The following is a 21813-nucleotide window of genomic DNA, read 5'->3' as shown; positions in this document are numbered from 1 at the left end:
GTGAAATTCTCAATAAGTTTGATGTGTAACATGACCCTCTTGCCATCCCAGATCCAAAATGGCTGACTTCAAAATGGCCACCATGGTCAACACCCATTTCGAAATGTTTCCCACCATCCCCTTTTTATTTAAGTGTATCCATATAAATGGCCCACACTGTACTGTGGTTGAACCAGTGGCAGATGAAGACTTCCACAGGCCCTGGGCTGTATGAATACCATAGCCCCTACCAGTCCAGAATTCACTTACTACATATGGAGGATATATCCATGCTGCTTGCTTTCAATCAGGAACTTTAGAGGACCTTGAAAGTTCCTGAAATGGCTCTTGTATACATGTGTATTGAGAGCAGGAACCAAAGTATAAGGATTTCATGGATCAAGCTCCTACATTGGTGGGTATTTGGGTAACCATGGGCCATAAAAGACTTAGGCCCCAGGCTAGCGCTTAAACCTCCTATATTATAATTCCCTACTGGGTAGAAATGAACATCAAAAAATCTGAAAGTCTTTTAAAGAGAAAGTGTTTTCCTTTTATTATGGGTTGTGACCTTCCTTTCTATCAGCTATCATGCTGACACTTATTATGTTACCAATCCATTTCTCCTTTAAGCCTACTGTAGCGTTAAAAATCACAAAAATTTGGTAGAAATGGCAGTGATTTATGCACACAATTTCCTTCCGCATCCACAGTTGAATGACGGAATGACTTTTGTTTCAATATTGTATGTTTCCTTGATATTTATGAAAATGGTTGTAACAAGTGAAAAGTAAAACATAGAAATTCTACAGTATCTTAAACATACCCTTATTTTCTTTTGTAAGTTTCTCTGCCATATCCCAGTGTTCATAACTACGCAACACGTTGTTGGTGATATTAACATGACTGGCAGCCATATGGTGGATTCGCTGTGGGATAGATACTGTGCCTGTAGAAGAAGAACCTGGAACTGCAGTGTTATTTCCAACTGAACTTGCTGGAGAAGGACTCAGTGACATAGGAGAAGGGGTCTCAGTATTTCTGAAACAAAACATTGGAATATTATATATTTGTACACGCATAAATAAAATACAATAATATTCTTTCAACAGACCCTTTTTATATGCCTTCAATATTTTTTTATATGCAAAAAACTGTTGCCTCCCATAAATGGGATTTGGTTATATCAGAATATATGGTGTTAGCATTTCCTTATTTATTCACAGTAGAGCACTTGGCAGTTTCCCTATCTTCCTTATCCTTAGTGGCCAAAAAGCTTTTTGGTTGTTGACTGTGCCAAAACTAAATAAATAGCCTTGTTCATACATTCCAATTTGCTGTTTATGAAAACTGGTTATCTTAGCAATAGATTATCTCAGGTTTTCTGAGACTTGAATTTGAGGGAACCTGTCATCAGAAATTGGCCTAATAAACAATTACCAGTATGTTGTCAAGCAGCTTTACACCTTCCACATCTTTCTTTTCTTTCATTTCTTTCACTTTATACAACCAATTTATAATCACTTCAAAGTTGGATGATGCCACCACACTGGATCATGAAAGAAACCCGATCTAGAAGGTATTCAGCTGCTAGTAGTTTATTAGCTCAATTTCTGCTGATAGGTTCCCTTTAAAGGAAATCTATCATCAAATAGTGTCTGAAATTATGCATCATAGCTTAGTCCATCTCATGGTTGGTTTTGGTTCTCACCAGGTTGCATTTCTGAAGCAGAGGTCAAGACTAGTGATGAGCGAGTATACTCGTCCGAGCTTAATGCTCGGTCGAGTATTAGCATACTCGGACCGGCTCGTTGCTCGGACGAGTATTTGCCGAGCATTTAATTAAAAAAAAAAAGAGTAAAGAACAGTAAAAAAATACAATTAAAACATTTAATTTAATCATTTAATTGAAGAACACAGTGAAAGAACACTGTGCAGAATAGATTGCAGATGTTCGCGAACATCTGCGATCTGCTCCGGAGACACGCGTTCAGAACGGTGTTCTCCGCAATAGTATTCGAAGAACAATATGTGTAGAGAACAACTTGCAGATGTTGTCAAACATCTGCAAGTTGTTCTTCACACATATTGTTCTTCAAATACTATTGCGGAGAACACCGTTCTGCACGCGTGTCTCCGGAGCAGATCGCAGATGTTCCGGAGACACGCTTGCACGGTGCAATAGTATTTGAAGAACAATATGTGTGAAGAACAACTTGCAGATGTTTGACAACATCTGCAAGTTGTTCTCTACACATATTGTTCTTCGAATACTATTGCGGAGAACACCGTGTCTCCGGAGCAGATCGCAGATGTCCCGGAGACACGCTTGCAGAACGGTGTTCTCCGCAATAGTATTTGAAGAACAATATGTGTGAAGAACAACTTGCAGATGTTTCCAAACATCTGCAAGTTGTTCTTCACACATATTGTTCTTCAAATACTATTGCAGAGAACATCGTTCTGCACGCGTGTCTCCGGAACAGATCGCAGATGTTCGCGAACATCTGCAATCTGTTCTGCAGTGTTCTTTCACTCTGTTCTTTTAGTGAAAACATCTGCACTGAACAGTGCTCGTTCAGTTTTTAATTTTACTAAAAAATGCTCGGGTCTCCCATTGATTTCAATGGGGCTCGTTACTCGAAACAAGCACTCGAGCATCAGGAAATGTTCGGCTCGAGTAACGAGTACCCGAGCATTTTAATGCTTGCTCATCTCTAGTCAAGACCCAGAAGCAGGAAGCTCTGTATACTCAATAGTAGTCACTCTGCACTAGTGCATCTCAGTTCTAAATTTTTTAAATGAGAGCTTAGGAACAAAATTGCAGCCCAGCCAAAACACAGTAGTGTAGTAGTGTTGTGTCATCTTCTAGCTCCATACATTGTCCTGAATTGAGCTAAATGGTGAGAGGCTTGGGTGTTTGAACTCCACATATCTCCCATTTTTTGACCCATCTTACTTTATGGCAATTAATTTTCAGCCTGGGGAATCCCCTTTAAGAAGTTCTTCCCTTTAAACTAAAAAAGCCAAATGTTAAGGGATTTTTTTTTACCTGCAACAGTTTATATATCTTCCCTCTATCCAAACATATTGTTTAGCAAAGGCATTTCTATGGAAAATAATGGCTCTGGAGAGCCCTCCTACATGTACACAATGTATGTTCTTCCCACAACCTCAGGAAGGCAAATATACACATAATATCTTTTCAATGTGAAAAAAAAATCTCTGCATCAAAACAAACATGCATTATACATTGCAGCATGGCATCTCTTTTCAACAATAATAATAGAAAAGACTTTGTTGTTTTTCCTTTCGATCCCACAGTTGCATATAGGTGATTCACACGCTAAAAGCTTTTGCTTTTTATTTTTAATCACAATACCTGAAGGGAAAATAAAAAAAATAATCATCACGCTACGGGGTTATTTATTTTCTTCTATTCTGCTTTCCCTATTTTTTAAAGAACTCTGGTATCTCATAGTTGTAATGAATTTCTACCTGCTGCCAAATTCTATCAGTGCTACCGGTAGCCAAGCAAAAAAAAAAAAAAGTCTCAGCAGATAATACAAAGCCTATTATTTTATCATTTTGGGAAAACCACAATGGCAATTTCCTTCAAATATGGTCCACGCAATAGTCAAAGTGCAATTCATAAAAGCCCCCCGCCGAGTACTATTGTCTGCAGAAAGCAAAGAAGAATTACAAACAATTCCTTTTTAGAAACGGTATGGGGAAATTGTCTGTAATTACAGATGAATCCTTCCATACTATTTAGAAATTTTTAAAGGTATGTGTTTGGTGCAGAACTAATGTTGATTACAGAGGTGCGCTTAATTCTAGACGAGGTGATTAGCAATCTCCTGGTGCAAGAAACCGCTAGATATTAACACGCTCTCTCTCATACACATAGACAGCGGGATGTCAGGGCTGTAGAAACAGCTTTTGAATTATACTTGATAATTCAGATCCCCAAAGAAAATCGAGAAGCTCTTTCTGTATCTCACTTTGAGACAGAATTGTTTGAGATGATTTTAATCTACACTTGTATCTGTTATTTGTATGCTGAAGCTTCTGTCTGGAAATGATGGCATGAATGAATTGTTAACAATCCAATTATCGACAATTGTAATTATTTGTTTGAGCATAGTGTGTGCATTAATAATCACACAATTCTAGCTATATAATTCTGCCTGGATATAGCAATGTACAGGCAGTCCCCGGGTTACGTACAAGATAGGTTCCGTAGGTTTGTTCTTAAGTTGAATTTGTATGTAAGTCGAAACTGTATATTTTATAATTGTAGATCCAGACAAAAAAAAATTTGGCCCCAGTGACAATTGGAGTTTAAACATTTCTTGCTGTAATGGGACCAAGGATTATCAATAAAGCTTCATTACAGACACCTTACAGCTGATTATTACAATCTGGGACTATAGTAAAGCATTCAGAAAGCTTCACCAGAGGTTAGAGGGGTCTGTCTGTAACTATGGGTTGTCTGTAAGTCGGGTGTCCTTAAGTAGGGGACCGCCTGTACTGTAATATCTACTGAAATGTGTTTGACATTTCAATATTCACGCTTTATAGAGATATATCCGTCCTTAAGTTAAAACCCAAAAATCAGCTTTCTGACCCAAAGGAAGTCATTGCTACCAATAGAAAAAAAAATAAGTTAAAGGTGGCTACATTTGTACAAATAATAATAAAAATAATGGGGCAAATGTCTTGATGCCAGTGCTTTGTGAACTTGCCTTAAAGGGGTATTCTCGTCTGAGCATTGACAATTTAATTAATCTGCCTAATACATACATTTCTTCAATCGGATGTCAAAAAATGTACCAGTGTGACGATAACAGATAAATGTTGTCCATTAGAAACAAGATCGTCGTCCTTGGATATGACCACCTCTGCTGGAGGGATTGCACAAAGACACAAATAGTTTTTGAATATGAAATGACCAGGAGTTACTGAAAGTCCTGTGATAATGAACGCAGAATCCAGGTGGTCAGGCAGAGGTCTGAATAGCACATACCTGGCCACTTCTGGAAGTGTGCAGGAGTGGTCTTATCCAGAAACCTTCTTTCTAAGGAAACTAAGAAAGTGGAAAATAATTTAAATGAAATGTGAATGCCCAGATGGGAACACCTGTTTAATTTTCAGTTCCACCGCCATTTAATGCACTCGAATAATTCATTTTGGTGTATTACTTGCACTGGTATTGAAATCTATGCCAGCTGAGGGCGGGTGTAGATCTCGAATATGACCTGGCACAGGTTATAATTAATCTGGCACAGGTCAAGTCGTCCTTACAATGACCGCCTTGTTCTCCATCCACTCTTTTTAAAGCGGCGATTGGTACAATAAAGAGCAAAAAATGCATGCAAGTGATGGTAGATCAACTGCATTGTTTCCTGACATTTGGTAATTTTCATTAGCCACAACGTTTTCGAATGGTCCTGCAAAACATAAACTTTGACACTCCTCCACATTGTGGAGGTATATTGAGGTGAAATCGATCCCATGTATTGAGTAATTAAGATTTTCACATATCCTGTGGATATTTAGTGCAGTCAAACATATACTATACTGTTCTATTCTATCCGATGCAAAAAAATTATTTAAGACACTTTATTGTTATTTACATCAGCACCATGGAATGGAGTGTCACAACAAAAGTTTGGAAGTAAACTACTATGCCGTAGGATTAATGGGGGACAGAGTGCTTGGTATCTCTTTACTAGGGTTCATGGCTAAGGCTGGTTTCCACAGCCCCCACATGTGAGCCGACCAACCAGGTTTGCAAATTGTAGAGCAGTTCCTCGGAGCTGCAAAGTCTTTTTGATTGTCATTGACTTGTCAGGATACCTAACACACACAAATAACACGCACTGACCACAGGTCCATTATCTGCAGCACAAGAATTAAATGAGTTCATACATAAAATATTTAGGGATATTTTATGATTTTTTCTTTTCATCCATGTACCCATGGCTGTAGTTTTTATGTGACCTTGTAAAATATGCAATTAAAAAAGGCCACTATGGTAGATCTAGGGCCTCACTGACAATGGGCTACACAACATTGTAACTCTTTATCATCACTCACTAGAAGATAATGGTGGTTTATTAATTTAGCACATTATTTTCAGGTATCCTATCATTAAGATAAAGATTGATTACTTTGATAATTGTCCAATTAAGCCTCTTCCCATTCTCCCCCAAGATATAAGATCAGTTTTATTTCACAGACCTGACCATATATGAATGAATTATTCATTGGTCTTTCATTATGGGACCAATTGCTGAAGAGTTTCCGCTCTGGAGGTTAACTTTACTTTGACTTTCTGAAATGACACTGCACTTGCTATCTAATTAACAGTACTTTTATGACTATCATTTGCTTTAAGGACCAAATTGTTAAAGAATTCTGAAGCCACCCGTATTAACTTTTCAGACATTTTGGGCGGCTGATTTTTGACTTTGACTTTCTGATATATCTGTCTCTGACCTCGTAACTGACCTTCATTCCTTCACCATCAATGTTGTATTTTACTCAGTAATAATTCATTTTTATGAAGGGCCACTTAAAATAAAAAAAAGCACTTACTTTCCATTGCCTCCCCATGGAGAGGGTGCCTGTGAAGACTTCGATGAATTCTGTATGAAATTAAATGAAAGGTTAAGTAATAATCGTTAATCTTGATAACCAACAGATATAAGGTTTTAAGAAGGATCACAGCAGAAATACTGGATGCATGAAAATAGTTTGATTTCTGTAAAAATAACCTAATGTATATCTACTGAATTAAAGATCATTAGCTCAATGGAACATTTTATATAACTGTCATTAATCTATTTTATATTATAATATTTACAATATAATATTTGACAGTAGCATAACGATCTTGGATGCAAAACTATACCATCTATACCAAGCCCAACATCATCAGGGAGATATATCAAAGGTGTTTCATTCACTACTTTTGACCACTTCTGCTCTGTCAGATGTTTCTATGTCATTGTAGTTAGAGGTACATGCTTCTTCATAAATTAGGTGCATATCTGGTGCTCAAAGTATCAGAGACATGGGGCTCATTTACTAAGGGTCCGAACGTCGCACTTTCGGCGGGTTTCCATTTTGCGCCGATTTGCCCCAGGATTTTGGCACACGTAATCGGACTTTGGGGCCTTGGCGCCGGTTTCCACGCAACAGAAATCGGGGGGCAGGCCGTCAGACAACCCGATGGATTCAGACAAACCGCAGAATTTAAAAAAGGATTTGTGTCACAAGAACAAGCACTCACATGCACCGGGAAGAAGCAGGTGAACTCTGGCGGACCTCGGCGCTGAAGTGATGGATGCAGGAACTCGGATGCACGATATTAGTGGATCGCGCCGGACCCGGTAAGTAATCCTTGTTGGACAACGCACCGCCGGATCGCGACAGGACCCGGTAAGTAAATCTGCCCCATCATCTATACCATCTAGAAGTTTACCTAGTCCTAACCGGTGATCTATAACCAAGCACCAAGGTAAATCTTTGAAAATATTATGAAAGAAACTTTACAAATTTATTTATGATTATTCTACAATCCCAGACCATTTCATTTAGCTTTGAAACTATGTGATACATTTACTGCCATCCACTTACCTAAATGACAAACCATGCTACACATATTGAAACCGTTTTTGGTTTTAAAGGTACTTTCTTTTATCTTGTAATTAAAATAATGTTTCTTAGTTTGGGTGAGCTATGCCCTCTTCACTCTATAATCAAAGCCCTTTTATATCCAATGTTTCAACACAGGGGTACAATATAGTGGAGAAAACAAGTATTTAATGTGATTTCACATGATTTTGTGTATGCACACTTGAACATTTTAAAAACAGAATCTCAAAAAATCCAGAATCCAGATTGTTGCCTCTTAATAGATTCGGCATGCAGTGCACCAGTGATCGAGGAAGGGGGGGGGGTGTAAGCAAGAATTTAAGACTAGCACTTAAAACACCAGTCCCCAATGTTTCCCAGTGACAGCCCTGAAACCTGGAAGTTCTTGAGTAGATCTGTATGGAGGGCTGGACCAATATCCCTGCTGCTTAGTTCAGATTTGGTCAAGAAATACAGGAACATTTGAGATCTGTTATTAAACTTTTTCCTCTCACTGCTGAAGTGTTCCTACACCTATAATAAAAATTACAGAGCTCTCCATTCTTAGTAGGTGGGAAAACTTGCAATGTATCAAATACTTATTTTCCCCATAGTAAAGCCAATTGGACTTGATGGAAAGACACTGGTCAATAAGGTGGTTGTTTTCATAATGTTAATGTGACCTGTATATATTTCATTTACATTTTGTAAGTAGTTAAGCATATGTAAATATCCATGTCATATTTGGGGACTTCCAATTTTGTTCAACATACTGTCGTGGGAGAACTTATATTTATATTTTATTTCCCTGCCCTTATGTGCTGTGTCTTTTAGATAAGTATACCTTTCTGCATAATCATTTTTATTTGTATTGTAAACATATCATTGAGAAAAATATATCATTTTAATAGTTCAGCCTAGGACATGCACTACTTTATAAAATACTGACCCTTTGCACTGATCCATTAAAATATATTGCATCTAGTGAAGCAGTGTGCAGCCCGTTAAAAAAAATATGGCAGTTCATATTTTCAAGACTCCTGCATGAATGGGTTTATATGTTGAAGATCATGAGAAATATAATTTGATCAGAGATCAGTCTTATATGGGGTAAAATACAATTATAATTCCTAGTGAAATATATAGCAAAATAGTTGATCTAATTCTCTACTATAAAACAATATCTTTGAAATGTCAAATATTTTTATAAACTACACATTTTTACTTTCCTTCAGTAATCAATAGGAGGTAATTACCGTATTTTTCGGATGATTAGGCGCACCGGCGTATAGGGCGCATTAAGAATAAAGGGCAGCTGAGACGGTGTTGGTGCATACATAAGGCGCACCGGGTTATAAGACGCAGGCGGCCGCTTGAGATAGAAGAGGGTCCGGGGGCGTGGTTTGGATGCCGAGCAGAGAGGCATAGAGGCGACTCAGCAGCGCCACAGCAGTGGCGGCTACTGTCAGAACGCCTACGACGGGGGACATGATGAAGCTTGAACGCCCCAGGCCCCCGTAAACTCCCGAACTTGGCGCCAATCTCGCCAGGAGAGAGTAACCAGGAGAAGTGAGCGACCCCCACGAATAGCCGCAGCAAGGACACAGGGAGCAGAGGTAAGCGGGTTAGGCGGCAGATGAAGAAGCGCTGAGGCTATTTGACCCCGAGCTCTTCCCGATTCATATATTAGGCGCATCGGACTATAGGGCGCACTTTTGATTTCTAAGAAAATCATAGGTTTTTTAGTGCGCCTTATAGTCCGAAAAATACGGTATGTGTTTTCAATTAAAAATATCCATCAGTTTTCTGTCTACAGCTCCTATAATGACTTACCCAAGGGAATTTCATAAAAACATTATAGGTGCAGATCCCACCTATCTTGGGAATGGGCCCACTGACCTCCGTCCTTCAGTTTGGCCGAAATGAGACTTTACTACCTACACATGTCTATGGGATAACCAAGTAAATGAACACAGAATGGCTGTGGATGCGACAAGGAGGTCACAGATGTCGTTCCAACCCGTAACAAGATCAAGTCCAATGTAAGTATAGATCTTACTATATTTTTATAAACTGAGCTCCTATTAAAATAGGCAATTAAAGTTCACAACTGCAAATTAATAAAATTCACCAATGTATAATTAGTGACTAACGGCAACACAAATCACCCCATTAGCCCTTTAAAGTGATTAGAGAACAATTGTATTACCTTAAAATATTCCATGAGTGATCTTGAGTATTTCATAGCATGGTCCTTCTTTAATTTAAACATTCTCAAGTAGAGCAGAGATAGACATCGGTAGCTGTAGTAATTAGGAAAGGATTATGTTAATTCCAGTGTTTTATAAATCCCGTAAACTGTAAAAATCCTTTTTTTTTTATAATTTCTATTTGTAAAAGTGAAATTGAAACATATGAGTGAAAGAATTCAAAATGGAACAGGCATTAAAATGCCATCTTGATAACAATATGAATCGGAAGAATAAATGTTTAGTCAGCTGCTAAAAGAAGCCATTAGTTATCTTTTAATAGTTTAATGGAAAACAAGAATAATGATCTTCTTCTGTAAGCCTCTTATGCGTTTCTGTAGTTTGAAAGTGTTCTAGTGGATTTCAGCTTCTTTGACGTTGTCTCCGCGGACTTACCATAAAACTGCTAGCTTTTTTTCCCCTTCATTTGCAGCTGAACCAGTGAAATTCTTCAGTCTCATTGCGTACCTGCATAAAGATTCAAAGATCAATTTCTAAACTGTAGCAAAATAATATAAATAGATAACTTTATATTCCTAAGTTTACATTGGTAAGTTCAAGATGCCAAGTACGTTCAAAAAGTGAACATTTCGGAACAAGTCCATCATCAAGGTTATAAACTTAGAAAGAGAAGACTAGTATTATTAAAATTCTTTCTATACGAAATTGACTATGATCATTAAAAAGTTGAAACTATAGCTCCCAAACAACTTAAATTAAATTATATGATCTAGTATGATTTAGAACTTAAAGAAGACATAATCAATCCTATCTACAAATGAGCAAATCATTCAAGAACCATTTTGCTGAAGCTTCATCGAATTTCATGTCTAATTCTATTTGGTCCAAACCAATGTTGCCTTAATTGTCCCGTAAATTGTATATAAAGCCCCTTTCGTCCCGTAAAACATTGTTTTTTAATTAAAAATTTCTATCTTAATAAATCTTTATTATTTATTTAATTTTCAGTTGTCACTAAAACTATAATAATCGAAGACTAATACACATGATACAAGCAGACAATATTGGGATCCATCAAAAGTCCATTGAAGTCAATGAACATTAATGGATCCATGAGACTTCCATTATTATCATTTATACAAGATTTGTTGGAAGAAAATCTGAAAATATTCAGATTCGATATGTTGCCTTAAAATTTCCAGATTCATCCTGAAAAAATGTGCTTATTTCTAATCCTGTGCTATTAATTTTAATATCAATTGTGTTTATAAAAAACATTTGGTGCATGAAAACTCTTTATTGTATCTTCCTGTTAATCCCCTAAGAAAATTATGAATCTGTGTTGTTACCAACCCCTTTGACAAGTTACATGGTAATATCAAGATGTAAATTTGTATATAAAGAAGGAAAATCAGAGGGATAGCAGAACACAAAGTTGGCAAAAATGTTTATTCAAAAAACATTATTATATGGAGAGTGAAAAAAATGATTATTAGGATTGGGTATAGGTCCACCAAATGTTTGTATACTTGCATGTATTCTACTTTATCTAGAGATACATATATTAGAAAAACTGAAGTGCAAAGGAACATAGCACAGTTAAAATCGAACAAAAAAATCTAACAAACTGTAACCATTTATAAGGCATTTTTCATGACCTGTCCCACAGGGGGTGTGGCTTAATGGAAAAGTGGTGCACAACATTATTTTCCTAGAGTAAACTAAGCCAATGAGTTTTGTGTAAAATAAAACTATATTGTGGCTGATGTTGGATAATACACCTGGCATTGTTTAAAGGAAATCAACCAATTGCAAACACAAAAAAACCTGGAAATACTTACCTCTTGACACGCAGGGATCACCTAGAAAAGAAATTTATAATTAGCAGCATGGAACGTAGGGATGGTGCTCTGGGCCTTTTATCATGCATGTCCACGCTGGAAGTGGGAGTTGATGTCATGCAACAGGCGTGAATTCACATCTTGCGTGATGTCACATTGCTCTCCTATGAAGGAGGTGGTGAGGGCATGTATCATAAGCAGGCCAGGGTGCCAGATCATTTATTCCTGCTACTAATTATCAGTTTCTTTTCCAGATGATCCCGACATGTCCAGACTAGCAGAGGACAGCACTGAGATCAAGATGAAGAGGAAGGGGAGGGAAGTATTTTTAGTTGTTTTTGGACAGGTTGATTTCTTTTAAGACTGACTGACACCATTAGTAAATCTGTATCAGTATGTTGAAAGGCCAAATAGGAAAATCCCCAAAAACAGAAACACAATAGACTTGTTTCCACAAAAGGGCAGAAAAGGGATCAATTTTGCCAAAAACCTGTTAAATCTGAAAGCACAAATCAAATGTATATGGAGCTTTATCCCTGTATACACAAACATACCCTACAGATTACTGTATAGAGCAGACTTTTTGGCATAAGTTTAATAATCGGGAATACCTACAGGTATTGAAAAAATATGAATTATTATTTAATTTTTAGTCCAAGGTACCTTCCACTACTGCCAATACAATTCTCTACAGAATAACCATGGGTGACACCTCTCTAAACCACATAATGGTGGAATAGTAAGTTGAAGTTAGTATTTTCTGATAGACTCGTGTATAGATAACATTCTGCTGCACAGACAATTTGATTGACAGTTTTCATTTTATACCAAGATTTATGCTAAATGCACAAATCACACAATCCAGAATTCAAAAGTAAGCTTCTATATCTCTGATTCCTCATTCTGTATCCTCACCTCTTGACCAAGTCACAAACAAACATACGCTTGAGGCATAACATAATATGACACAGCAAAGTCATCTCCATTTTGAAATGACAGGATGGCTTTTGTGAGCTGTGTAAGTCAACAGTCAAATATTCTGGAATAGAAAAAAAAAATATTTCTATATGTCATTTTTTAAGATAGCCCTCTAGGATCAAGACTGACACTCTGATATAAACAAAATGTCAATCTATTACAAACTCTCTCTTATTTTAGCCATGCCCTTAAGAGTGCCTTTGGCAGATGCTGAGACTTAGTGGGGGGATCAGCTGCCAATCTGTCATGCATATTGCCTGAGGCAAATATTGGAAGGACACAAATTCTCCTGAGGAATGTTAATTGTATACTTTTTTAATGCTAAGAACATTATTTACACCTACATTCTGCGAAAGTTGTATTTCTAGACTTTAAAAGAAATGTAATGTTGTGCTTAATTGTTTAGGAAAAGTCATAACTATATCCGCAAGTTCTTCAAATTGTACTGTTATTATGGAAATAAACTTTTCCATTGAAATAAGTACATCAAAAACATTAAACATTTGTTACTTTTCCTACTGCTATTCTCATTATGTCTCGTTATTTCGATCATCTCCTCTCCTAGATGACTCCTAGATATTAGTGGCATTATGCTATTTGGAAGTTCCTTCCACAGATGCACCTTTACTATCCCACTCTTCTCAGCAATCGAGACAATAGGGTCGATATATCATGTCTTCCAACCAATTTCAGCCAAAACAAGGCTTGAAAAAGTCACTATTTAGTTTCTAGGTGGCACAATACACCCAATATCCCCTCACAGGGGTCAGTAAAGAAAAAAAAATAACATTGTGCCAGATACATTGCAACAACGTAATATAATTTCAAATATAAAAATAAGAGAAGGGTCACAATTTAAGGGGCACATAATTAGTATATGCTGGTATAGATTTCAAATCCAGGAACAGTGACTTACCAGAATCACTGAGAGGTTGGAACCTCTTGTGGACTTCTGGTGCCAGTATCACAAATTGTTAAGATCGTCGCGCAAAGTGCTAGTCTTAGCATGTTGGTTCAAGTGTATCCAAGAGAAGACACTGCAATGTGATCTCTTTTGTTGACAGAAATGTGGACCTAGTAGGTCACTACAACGTTTGGCGTTGGCTTCATAATAAAAGAGTTAACTTTTTGACTATAAAATAGTGATGGTAAAATAAAAAAAAAGACTTTTGGGAGGACCTATACTACCAAGAATTGTCCAGCCACAATCTTAGCTGTGTTTATAACGATACACATTTGTCAGACCATGGGAGGTCAAACAATACCAAATAATCAGTAGTCTGATAAAAATTTTAATTGGGACATTCCTGTTAAACTGTAACTATCATCTCCTGTTTAATATCAACTTTCTTATTTAGATTATGGTCAGCTGTATGTAATTTATTAATTGGAATAACCATATGTTTTAAAACCCCGTTCAGATCCTTTGGCTAAGCAAGCACACTTCATACTATACACTTAGTGGCTTGGAAATCAATTCATCACATCTGATCACTGGTTCTAAGGTCTAATGTAATTTCACAGGCTCTTGTGTTAGAATAAGTAATAGAGCTCAGTCTTGCATAAGAAGACTTTAAGATATCTAGACAGCCTAATTTAAGAGAGTAAGATAGAAAAAGAACATTTACTGAGCTTTAGTTTCTAGACGTCCAGGTCCAAATGAGATGTTAAATGCCTCAGTGTTATTGGCAATTCTGTATCCTCTAGTCAAGCAACGTTTATTCAATCTTCTGCACACTGATTGGTGGGAATTTACAGTACAGAATAGCAGACAGGAGGGATGTTTCAGTTCATAGTTATCACTAATACTATAACAAGTTATTCACAAAGGTTCTTTTTTTTCCTAATCAAATAGAAATTTTACCAAAATGTCCAAAGTTAATGGACACTTTGCTCCATATTTTTTCCTATATTTCATTATATTTTACACAAATGACAAAATGTTGGAAAATACTTACACAACAATACCAATAAAAAAAAATCCAACACCTGACCAAACCAACCGCCCTCTGACGGGTGAAGTTCCAAATTAATGGGGCCATAAAATTATATAGGGACTTTGCTCAATTGATTTCAACGCTGAGACACATTTCCTCTCCACAGAATTGTGCATGAAATCCAAGGATTTATAAACTCTGCTAGAACCTGCAATGTGCATGGAATCCAAGGTAGACTCTTATAAAAGGATTAAACATAACCAATAGATTGTGAAATAAAGGTGACATGGCTGCTTAAGATAAAAGGAGCAAAGGAAATGCAACAAGATAGAAAACGTAGATGTCTCTATAAAGTATTTAGACCATGACTGGACACAATTGTCTACTTTATTATATATGTTACAGGTCATGTGTGACATACAGCCATTTTATAGGAGATCTAGAGAATTTACAGGATGCCTATAATGTGAATTAACTGTATAAAATAAATTGCAGACCTCTACATAGAGTATAACCCATGTTGACTAGGTTGACTTTTGGTTGATATTCTGTCTAAGGGTATTATTTGGCTATCAAGGTCTATAAAAGGGCTATCTGATTTAGTAGTCTTAGGAATCTATATCCAAAATTGTAATCATTTTATTTTATTTTTTTCATTTTTATTATAGTAAATATTATTAGTTTTTGATAGAGCCACCTCATAAGTTAATAGAGGACTTCAAGGCAGCAAAACCAGCATGAAATAGTGAAAGCAGACTATAGCTTTATGTCAATAAATTCTAAAATGATAATGCACAAGGACGTTGATATACCCTGACCCCTCCATAAATATACATATTTAGTTTAGCTGACAACTTTTGCTATATTATAATGGAAAGATGGAGGCAAGCCAATGCCAGAGATTTCTGGCAGTAACTCATCTACTAGCATCAGGCATGTCAATGTCCAACATAGGTTGAGTTTCTTGACATCCCCTGACATAGGCCTCTGGAGTACAGCCGAGAAGTCATCATACACATTAGCTTATTGTTCATTCTTCTTTATCTCTTGTATACAGATAGCTTTAATAAAATATGTTTATTGAATCATGTATCAAGTAAAAGATGACTGTATAAGTATTGTACTCTAATTCTAGAGTCACATATTCAATGTTCTATCTCTATTTTAAAAGAATAAATAAAAATGTAAATACTAAATGTTTTGAACATAAGAAAACTATTTCAATCGTGGTAACGTATTAACATTTCTATATTTTATACATTGGAAATTTGACCAATATTCTTCGATATCAGTTTACAGTCTTCTAGGTACAATGTCCCACTTCTCTCCTGTACTTCCTCTGCATGTAGATATGGTATTCCTCAACATTTTGGGGGAGAACCCCTTTTCTCTAGCAGGAAATAATATGGTGTTACACTGTGTTGCTTTTTCCTAATATCAAACTGTCCATTAATTTTCGACCTATGTCAACTTGTGGATCTAGGAAGTACGCCAGCATATCCCTAGAGGTGGTACAGTCCCGTTGTAGGATGATCTTCCTGTCTATCTCCACAGACTCTAGTTCTTAATCCATGTCAATAGTAATAGTATAAATAAGTAATTTACAATTTAAAAGCTGATATATACCAGTTATACCAAGGTGATATTCCTCTTAGACAGACATCTTGCAGATAAATACATATAGATAATGATAATTAAACCGCCATATCAAAAGGACAAAAAAATATTTATCCTAATCCTAATCCTATCAATATCTGCAGTATTAAAACATAAATGATAAAATACATAGATGAACCTGGAGAGAACTGCATATTTGCGGGACTATCTGCGATCACCAAACCCAGCTATTTACCACCTCCACAATTAGAGGGGACCAAAGAGTTACGGAAGCCGTATTGGATCAATTTTGATACCTCTGTCTATGGGTTTCATGAAAGTGAGGTATCCCATTTACTAGAGTAGGTGAGAAGAGGAGTTCAAATGTATAAATTCTAATGGGCAGCGCGATGGCTTAGTGGTTAGCACTACAGCCTTGCAGCACTGGGGACCTGGGTTTAAGTCTCACGGTATACATCTGCAAAAGAGTTTGTATGTTATCTCTGTGTTTGCATGGGTTTCCTCCCACATTCCAAAACCTACTACTAGGTTGATTATATTGTGAGCCCCCTTGGGAACAGGGACTGATTTGGCAAGCTCTGTGCAGCACTGTCTAATCTGTGTGCGCTATATCAATAAAGTAATTATTATTACAGGTGGTCCCCTACTTAAGGACACCAGACTTACAGACAACCCATAGTTACAGACAGACTCCTCTGACCTTTGATGAAGCTTTCTGAATGTTTTACTATAGTCCCAGACTGCAATGATCAGTTGTAAGGGCCTGTAATGAAGCTTTATTGATAACCCTTGGTCCCATTAGAACAAAAAATGTTTAAACTCCAATTGTCACTGGGGCCAAACATTTTTTTATCTGGATCTACAATTATAAAATATACAGTTTCGACTTACTTACAAATTCAACTGAAGAACAAACCTCTGGACCCTATCTTGTACCTAACCCGGGGACTACCTGTATTATTATTATTATTCTAATTATTTTTCATTATTGTACATCGAGAATAGAGTTATACAAATATCTCTTCAGATTTTAAAGGTGCCAAGAGGCCAAGGTAAGCATTCTACTTTCTTAATTACTGTTGGATTCAATATTTACACTTGAGTTTCTGTGCTCTGTGTCTCCTCCAGTTAGTTATCCAAGAAGTTATTCTGAGCACTATTGCAGATCATGTAGAGAATGAATGAATTAAGAGATCATTTCTTTCTGTTGCAAGGTCAATGAAACCCCATTGGGTTCCAGTGGAAGGTATTATTAGACTGTACACTGGTATCTTACCTAATGTCTTGTCCTACTGTATGAAAAAGACTTGTAAGAGTCTCCCAAAACCAATACAGATTGGAACACATGCCCTGTTTTGGTTCTCCCCACTTTGAACCAAATACACTTAGATACTGTTGTGCACGCCCTCTGGCAGGTTAAATTTTTCTTTTAGCTTTTTATGTCCTTGTTTTTACAAAATAAAAGTTTTAAAAATAATGCAAATGATCCTGAGGGGTACCAGGCTTCATAGCTGTTACTTGATCCCGGAGCCCATAAGGTTAGTTTGCATAATTTTTAAAGCATATTTTTTTGGAAAAACAAGGGCATAAAAAGCTAAAAGAAGAGCAGACTATGCCACAGGGGGCACCAGCATGTAAGTGTCCTTGGTTTACAATCCTTGAATCTGGCGGTAGATTTCCATTAATAATAATAAAACATCCTTATTTTACTTTCATTGGAGAGGAGTTTAGATTCGCTTAATGAATCAATTGACTCATCAAAGGAAATGAGCTGCCTAATGTCTATAAAAGAAAAGGGAGCCGTAATTCACTTTAAGTTTGTTGATTAAAGTTCACTTTTCCTCTCATCGACCCCGTAGACCAAGGAAACAGAAGAAAAGAACAATTTTTCTCCTTAGACAAAAAAATCATCAAAAAGCTCTTGAACATAATTTGCTTCTTAATATTGCACCCTTTAAAGGCAGGTCTTGCTGCCAAATATTACAATGATTGTACTTTATAGCCACCCACTACATCTCAATATTAATTTTATGAATATTGCAAATTATAACAGTCACATTATAACCTCTAAAGGGGCTCATTTATAAAAGTGCTGTCCATCAATTACACATTTTCCATCACATTAATAAAATGGCAAGAAGTAATTACGCTGACTTCAGAGATGAAGATGCCTTGAACAAATCATTATGCTGAAATTATTTTCTTTAAAAAACTTAGCAGGTTCTAATTATGACTGAAATGAGATAAGGAAAATGATCACAAAATAGACATTAACCTGATGAGTTCCACAGTTTCGGAGTACATGGTGTATGGAGATTTCGCTTCTAATGGATCTCGCTCCATAGCGTTCCCGCATTCGATGAAAGAGAGGGCCGCATCAGCATAATTCACAGCTTTGCCAAACTTTTCTATCTGAAACATTGCATAACAATAGTGTTATAGAAAAGCTTATGATGCATAAAATCGCTCCAGTTTATTTCACACTGTGTCCTTTTCTTTGCCCAAGAAAATTTTTATTTTTGATAAGTGGTCTTTGTCATCCTGGCAGAAAACTAGAGATTTTCAAATAAGTTTTTCAACGGAGTCTCCAATGTACATCATTATTTAAAATCTAAAAATGTTACAATAAATAATATTCACGTTAGTGTAGCAACTTTCTGTGTATATGTAATTATTTCAAGTCAAATACTCGTTAAAAATGAAAATACCCAAATCTTATTAAAGAAAACGTGTCAGCAGGAATGTCATTTGTAGCTGTGACAGGTTTCAATAGCTTATTCTATGCTGATTTTAAAAAATGCCTTTGTCAGCTTTCTGAATCATTTCAGTACTTGATACCACTTTATATCACATTACCTGAATCCCTGCCAACAGCATGTGCTGAGTCCAGAAAGAAGGGGCAGCTGCAACAACCTATGTGCCTGTGTCTCAGTCTTCTCTACTTTACACTCATCCAGCTACCTCCACCCTTCCCCTAATTCTTTCATGTGCATTTAGCAGGCAGGGAAGAGAGGGGGATGGTGTGGTGGAGAGGAAGAAAGCATGAGGAGACACAGGCACACACCAGTCCAAATCAAATTAGTCCAACCCGATGTTGATCCAATTGCTCTGAAAATTGGATATATAGCCCTGTCTACAACTCTAAAACATGTTTTCTACAATTTTTTTGTTAGGGTAGCGTTAGCATTAGAGTAAATGTTAGTAATATGGTTAGGGTTAACCCTTTGACAGTGTTGGGCTAGGATGTGTGGGGCTCAACAGAGGAATCTGTTTTTGGGGCCCACCAGTGTACAGTGTCATGAAATGTTACCTGACACCCATTTCCTTCCTTTGGAATGGGGCCCCCTGTCAGTAACCTGCTGACTGGCTCCTGCATTAAACTTAATATATGAATACATGGGACATGTGTCACATGCAGTGCCGCTTGACTCTGTCAAGAACTATACATGCAGGGCCTGGGGGTCCTCCAGTGGATTCACCTGTTCACCAGTGGGCCAGTCCAAGCCTTACCTTTGAAACTTACACATAATAAAAAGATTAATAGAAACAAAAGAAATGGGATAGGACTTTTTAAGAGGGCTGAAGGCGGTTATATACCTGTATTTAGGCTAACTTGAGCAACATCAAATTATCTGAAGCAAATCTGCACAATTCTGATTAGTTCATGTGCTGGACAATCTGCAGATTCATTAAAGGGGTTATCTCTAGAAGTTACTTCGGGCTATTTAAAAATAACAAATGTGTACTTACCTCCTCTGGCGCCACTGATGTCCCTCGTCGCGGTCCATCTGATCAGTGTCCCTGTTTGTTTACAAGGGCACAGAAGCTGCAGACAGGGAGCTTCCAGCCGGGAAAGTGGTCACCTCCTTCCATCCGTCCCTATCTCTCAGAATTGTAAGGGCTGAGAGATGGTGTCGGATGGGAGCTTTCAGCCGGCCGGAAGCTCCCTGTGCACCCTTGTAAACAAACACAGATCAGATGGATCGCAGCGCGGGACATCGGCAGTGCCAAGGAGGTAAGTACATGTTTGCTATTTTTAAATAGCCCGCCCCAGCCTGGCCCTAAATTATTACTAAACTCGGATAACCCGTTTAAGATTCTACTGATCAATTAAAAAATTTGCTCATCTCCATTCATAACCTAGCTGATGAAACACAATAATACAGGATCAAGCCTTTAATATACAACATATTAACAATGGACAGATAGATCAAAAGTTGATCCTAATGGTAAAATAAATGTAAAAAACTGCCCCATGTGATCATGATCAAAGTAGAAGACGCAAAGGTGCAGTAGGGCCAGCACTGCCTCAGATCTGTCTTTGCTTCATCATCAATATATAGTATTTGGAGGAAAATCTTTTATTAACTATAACTACTTTCATACAATCTGTAGTGCAATCTATTTCATTTAATGTTCCCTGAAAGATTGTACAACAATTCAGATACGGGTATAAAAATTCCTTCCTATGATTGATCTTAGTCTGCGATTAGGAGGGCAATGATTATAGTGGAGACAATTAATAGAAGCTCATCCAGCAAAGTTTTTTCTCCTGTCAGGTGAACTCTAATTGTAATGGCAGCAATTACTATTAATTGACAGAAAAAATGGGCCGCGAAAGATCTGTAATAATGCAGAAAGAGATACACTTACTAACGCGTCTGCTTTATGCTTCAACCTCTTGGCTTCCTGCATGTAATAATCCGCGTTATGTAATCTGAAACAACAAAGCAGGAAAACATTAGAAACAGATACTCTTCATCCTGAATGTATATGTAGGACGGAAGACTTGGTTTTAGGATTATGGTTGGAAGTTATGAAACATTTACAATTATGTAAGGCCAATATGTAGATGGCTGTAATGTGCTGAATCTCAGAGTTCAATATTATGTGACTACATGACCCAGTTTACCTGCCGGTCTCATATTGCAAACTAACAGCAAAAGAGATAGGGAGAGACTTCTGGCACACATTACATATCATGCACAGATCCACACCGTACTACATACAGAAAATCCACTGTATAATGTAGTATTATTACAGTCATTATTCAAAATATTCATGGCACACATTTTTTTCTGCTGTGATTTTTCTGCAGTAGTTTTGATCAAGGATATAAACAGTCAACTAAAATTTTAATACTAAGTCTACTAAGATTTTAAAATTCATTTGTACGGTATTCTGTATGGAAAATCTGCAGCACTGAGAGCAGCATTTCTTGACTCGCCTGGGACTGCAGGATGATTCTTTGAGTGCTAAGTCAAGTGCTATATTGATGGCTTGGGTGCCCAAAAAAAGGGCTCTGAGTGCCACCTACAGTCTCCGGTTGTGTCAGACAACCCGATACCTGGTCTGCTCCCGCAATCAGCGTGGGACCAGAAGAAAACTGCAGAGATGTCGAAAGACATCCATATAGGCTGGTGTCCTGGGATTGGGACTAAGTTGTTAGTAAGATTTCAACATTGGTGAAATCTATATATCTCCCAGACATGCCCTACCTGCACATAAACTTGTGCTTTTCATGGGCCGCCAACAATGGCCCCATGGCCTCTTCTTTGCAGCGCATGTTTCATTGATGTGAGAGGTCCGTTTATGCACTGATTGTAA

At 37.2% G+C, this 21813-nt stretch overlaps 1 protein-coding gene across 3 annotated transcripts in view; it reads right to left on the bottom strand.

Moving 5' to 3' along the window:
• Positions 1-21813, bottom strand: part of AFF2 (ALF transcription elongation factor 2) — a 380075-nt gene that overhangs the window by 8009 nt on the left and 350253 nt on the right. For all 3 annotated transcript variants that reach the window (XM_072123530.1, XM_072123532.1, XM_072123533.1), the window contains 6 exons: positions 20860-20923; positions 18482-18618; positions 10269-10340; positions 9833-9926; positions 6583-6632; positions 806-1020 (listed from right to left, as the gene is read on the bottom strand). In XM_072123530.1, coding sequence (XP_071979631.1) covers positions 806-1020; positions 6583-6632; positions 9833-9926; positions 10269-10340; positions 18482-18618; positions 20860-20923 — 632 coding nt within the window. The remainder of the gene's footprint in view (positions 1-805; positions 1021-6582; positions 6633-9832; positions 9927-10268; positions 10341-18481; positions 18619-20859; positions 20924-21813) is intronic.

The sequence above is a fragment of the Engystomops pustulosus genome, chromosome 9, assembly GCF_040894005.1.
Source record: "Engystomops pustulosus chromosome 9, aEngPut4.maternal, whole genome shotgun sequence".
Lineage (NCBI taxonomy): Eukaryota > Metazoa > Chordata > Amphibia > Anura > Leptodactylidae > Engystomops > Engystomops pustulosus.
The sequence above is the reverse complement of the archived record's forward strand: the minus strand, read 5'-3'. Positions and strand labels throughout refer to the sequence as shown.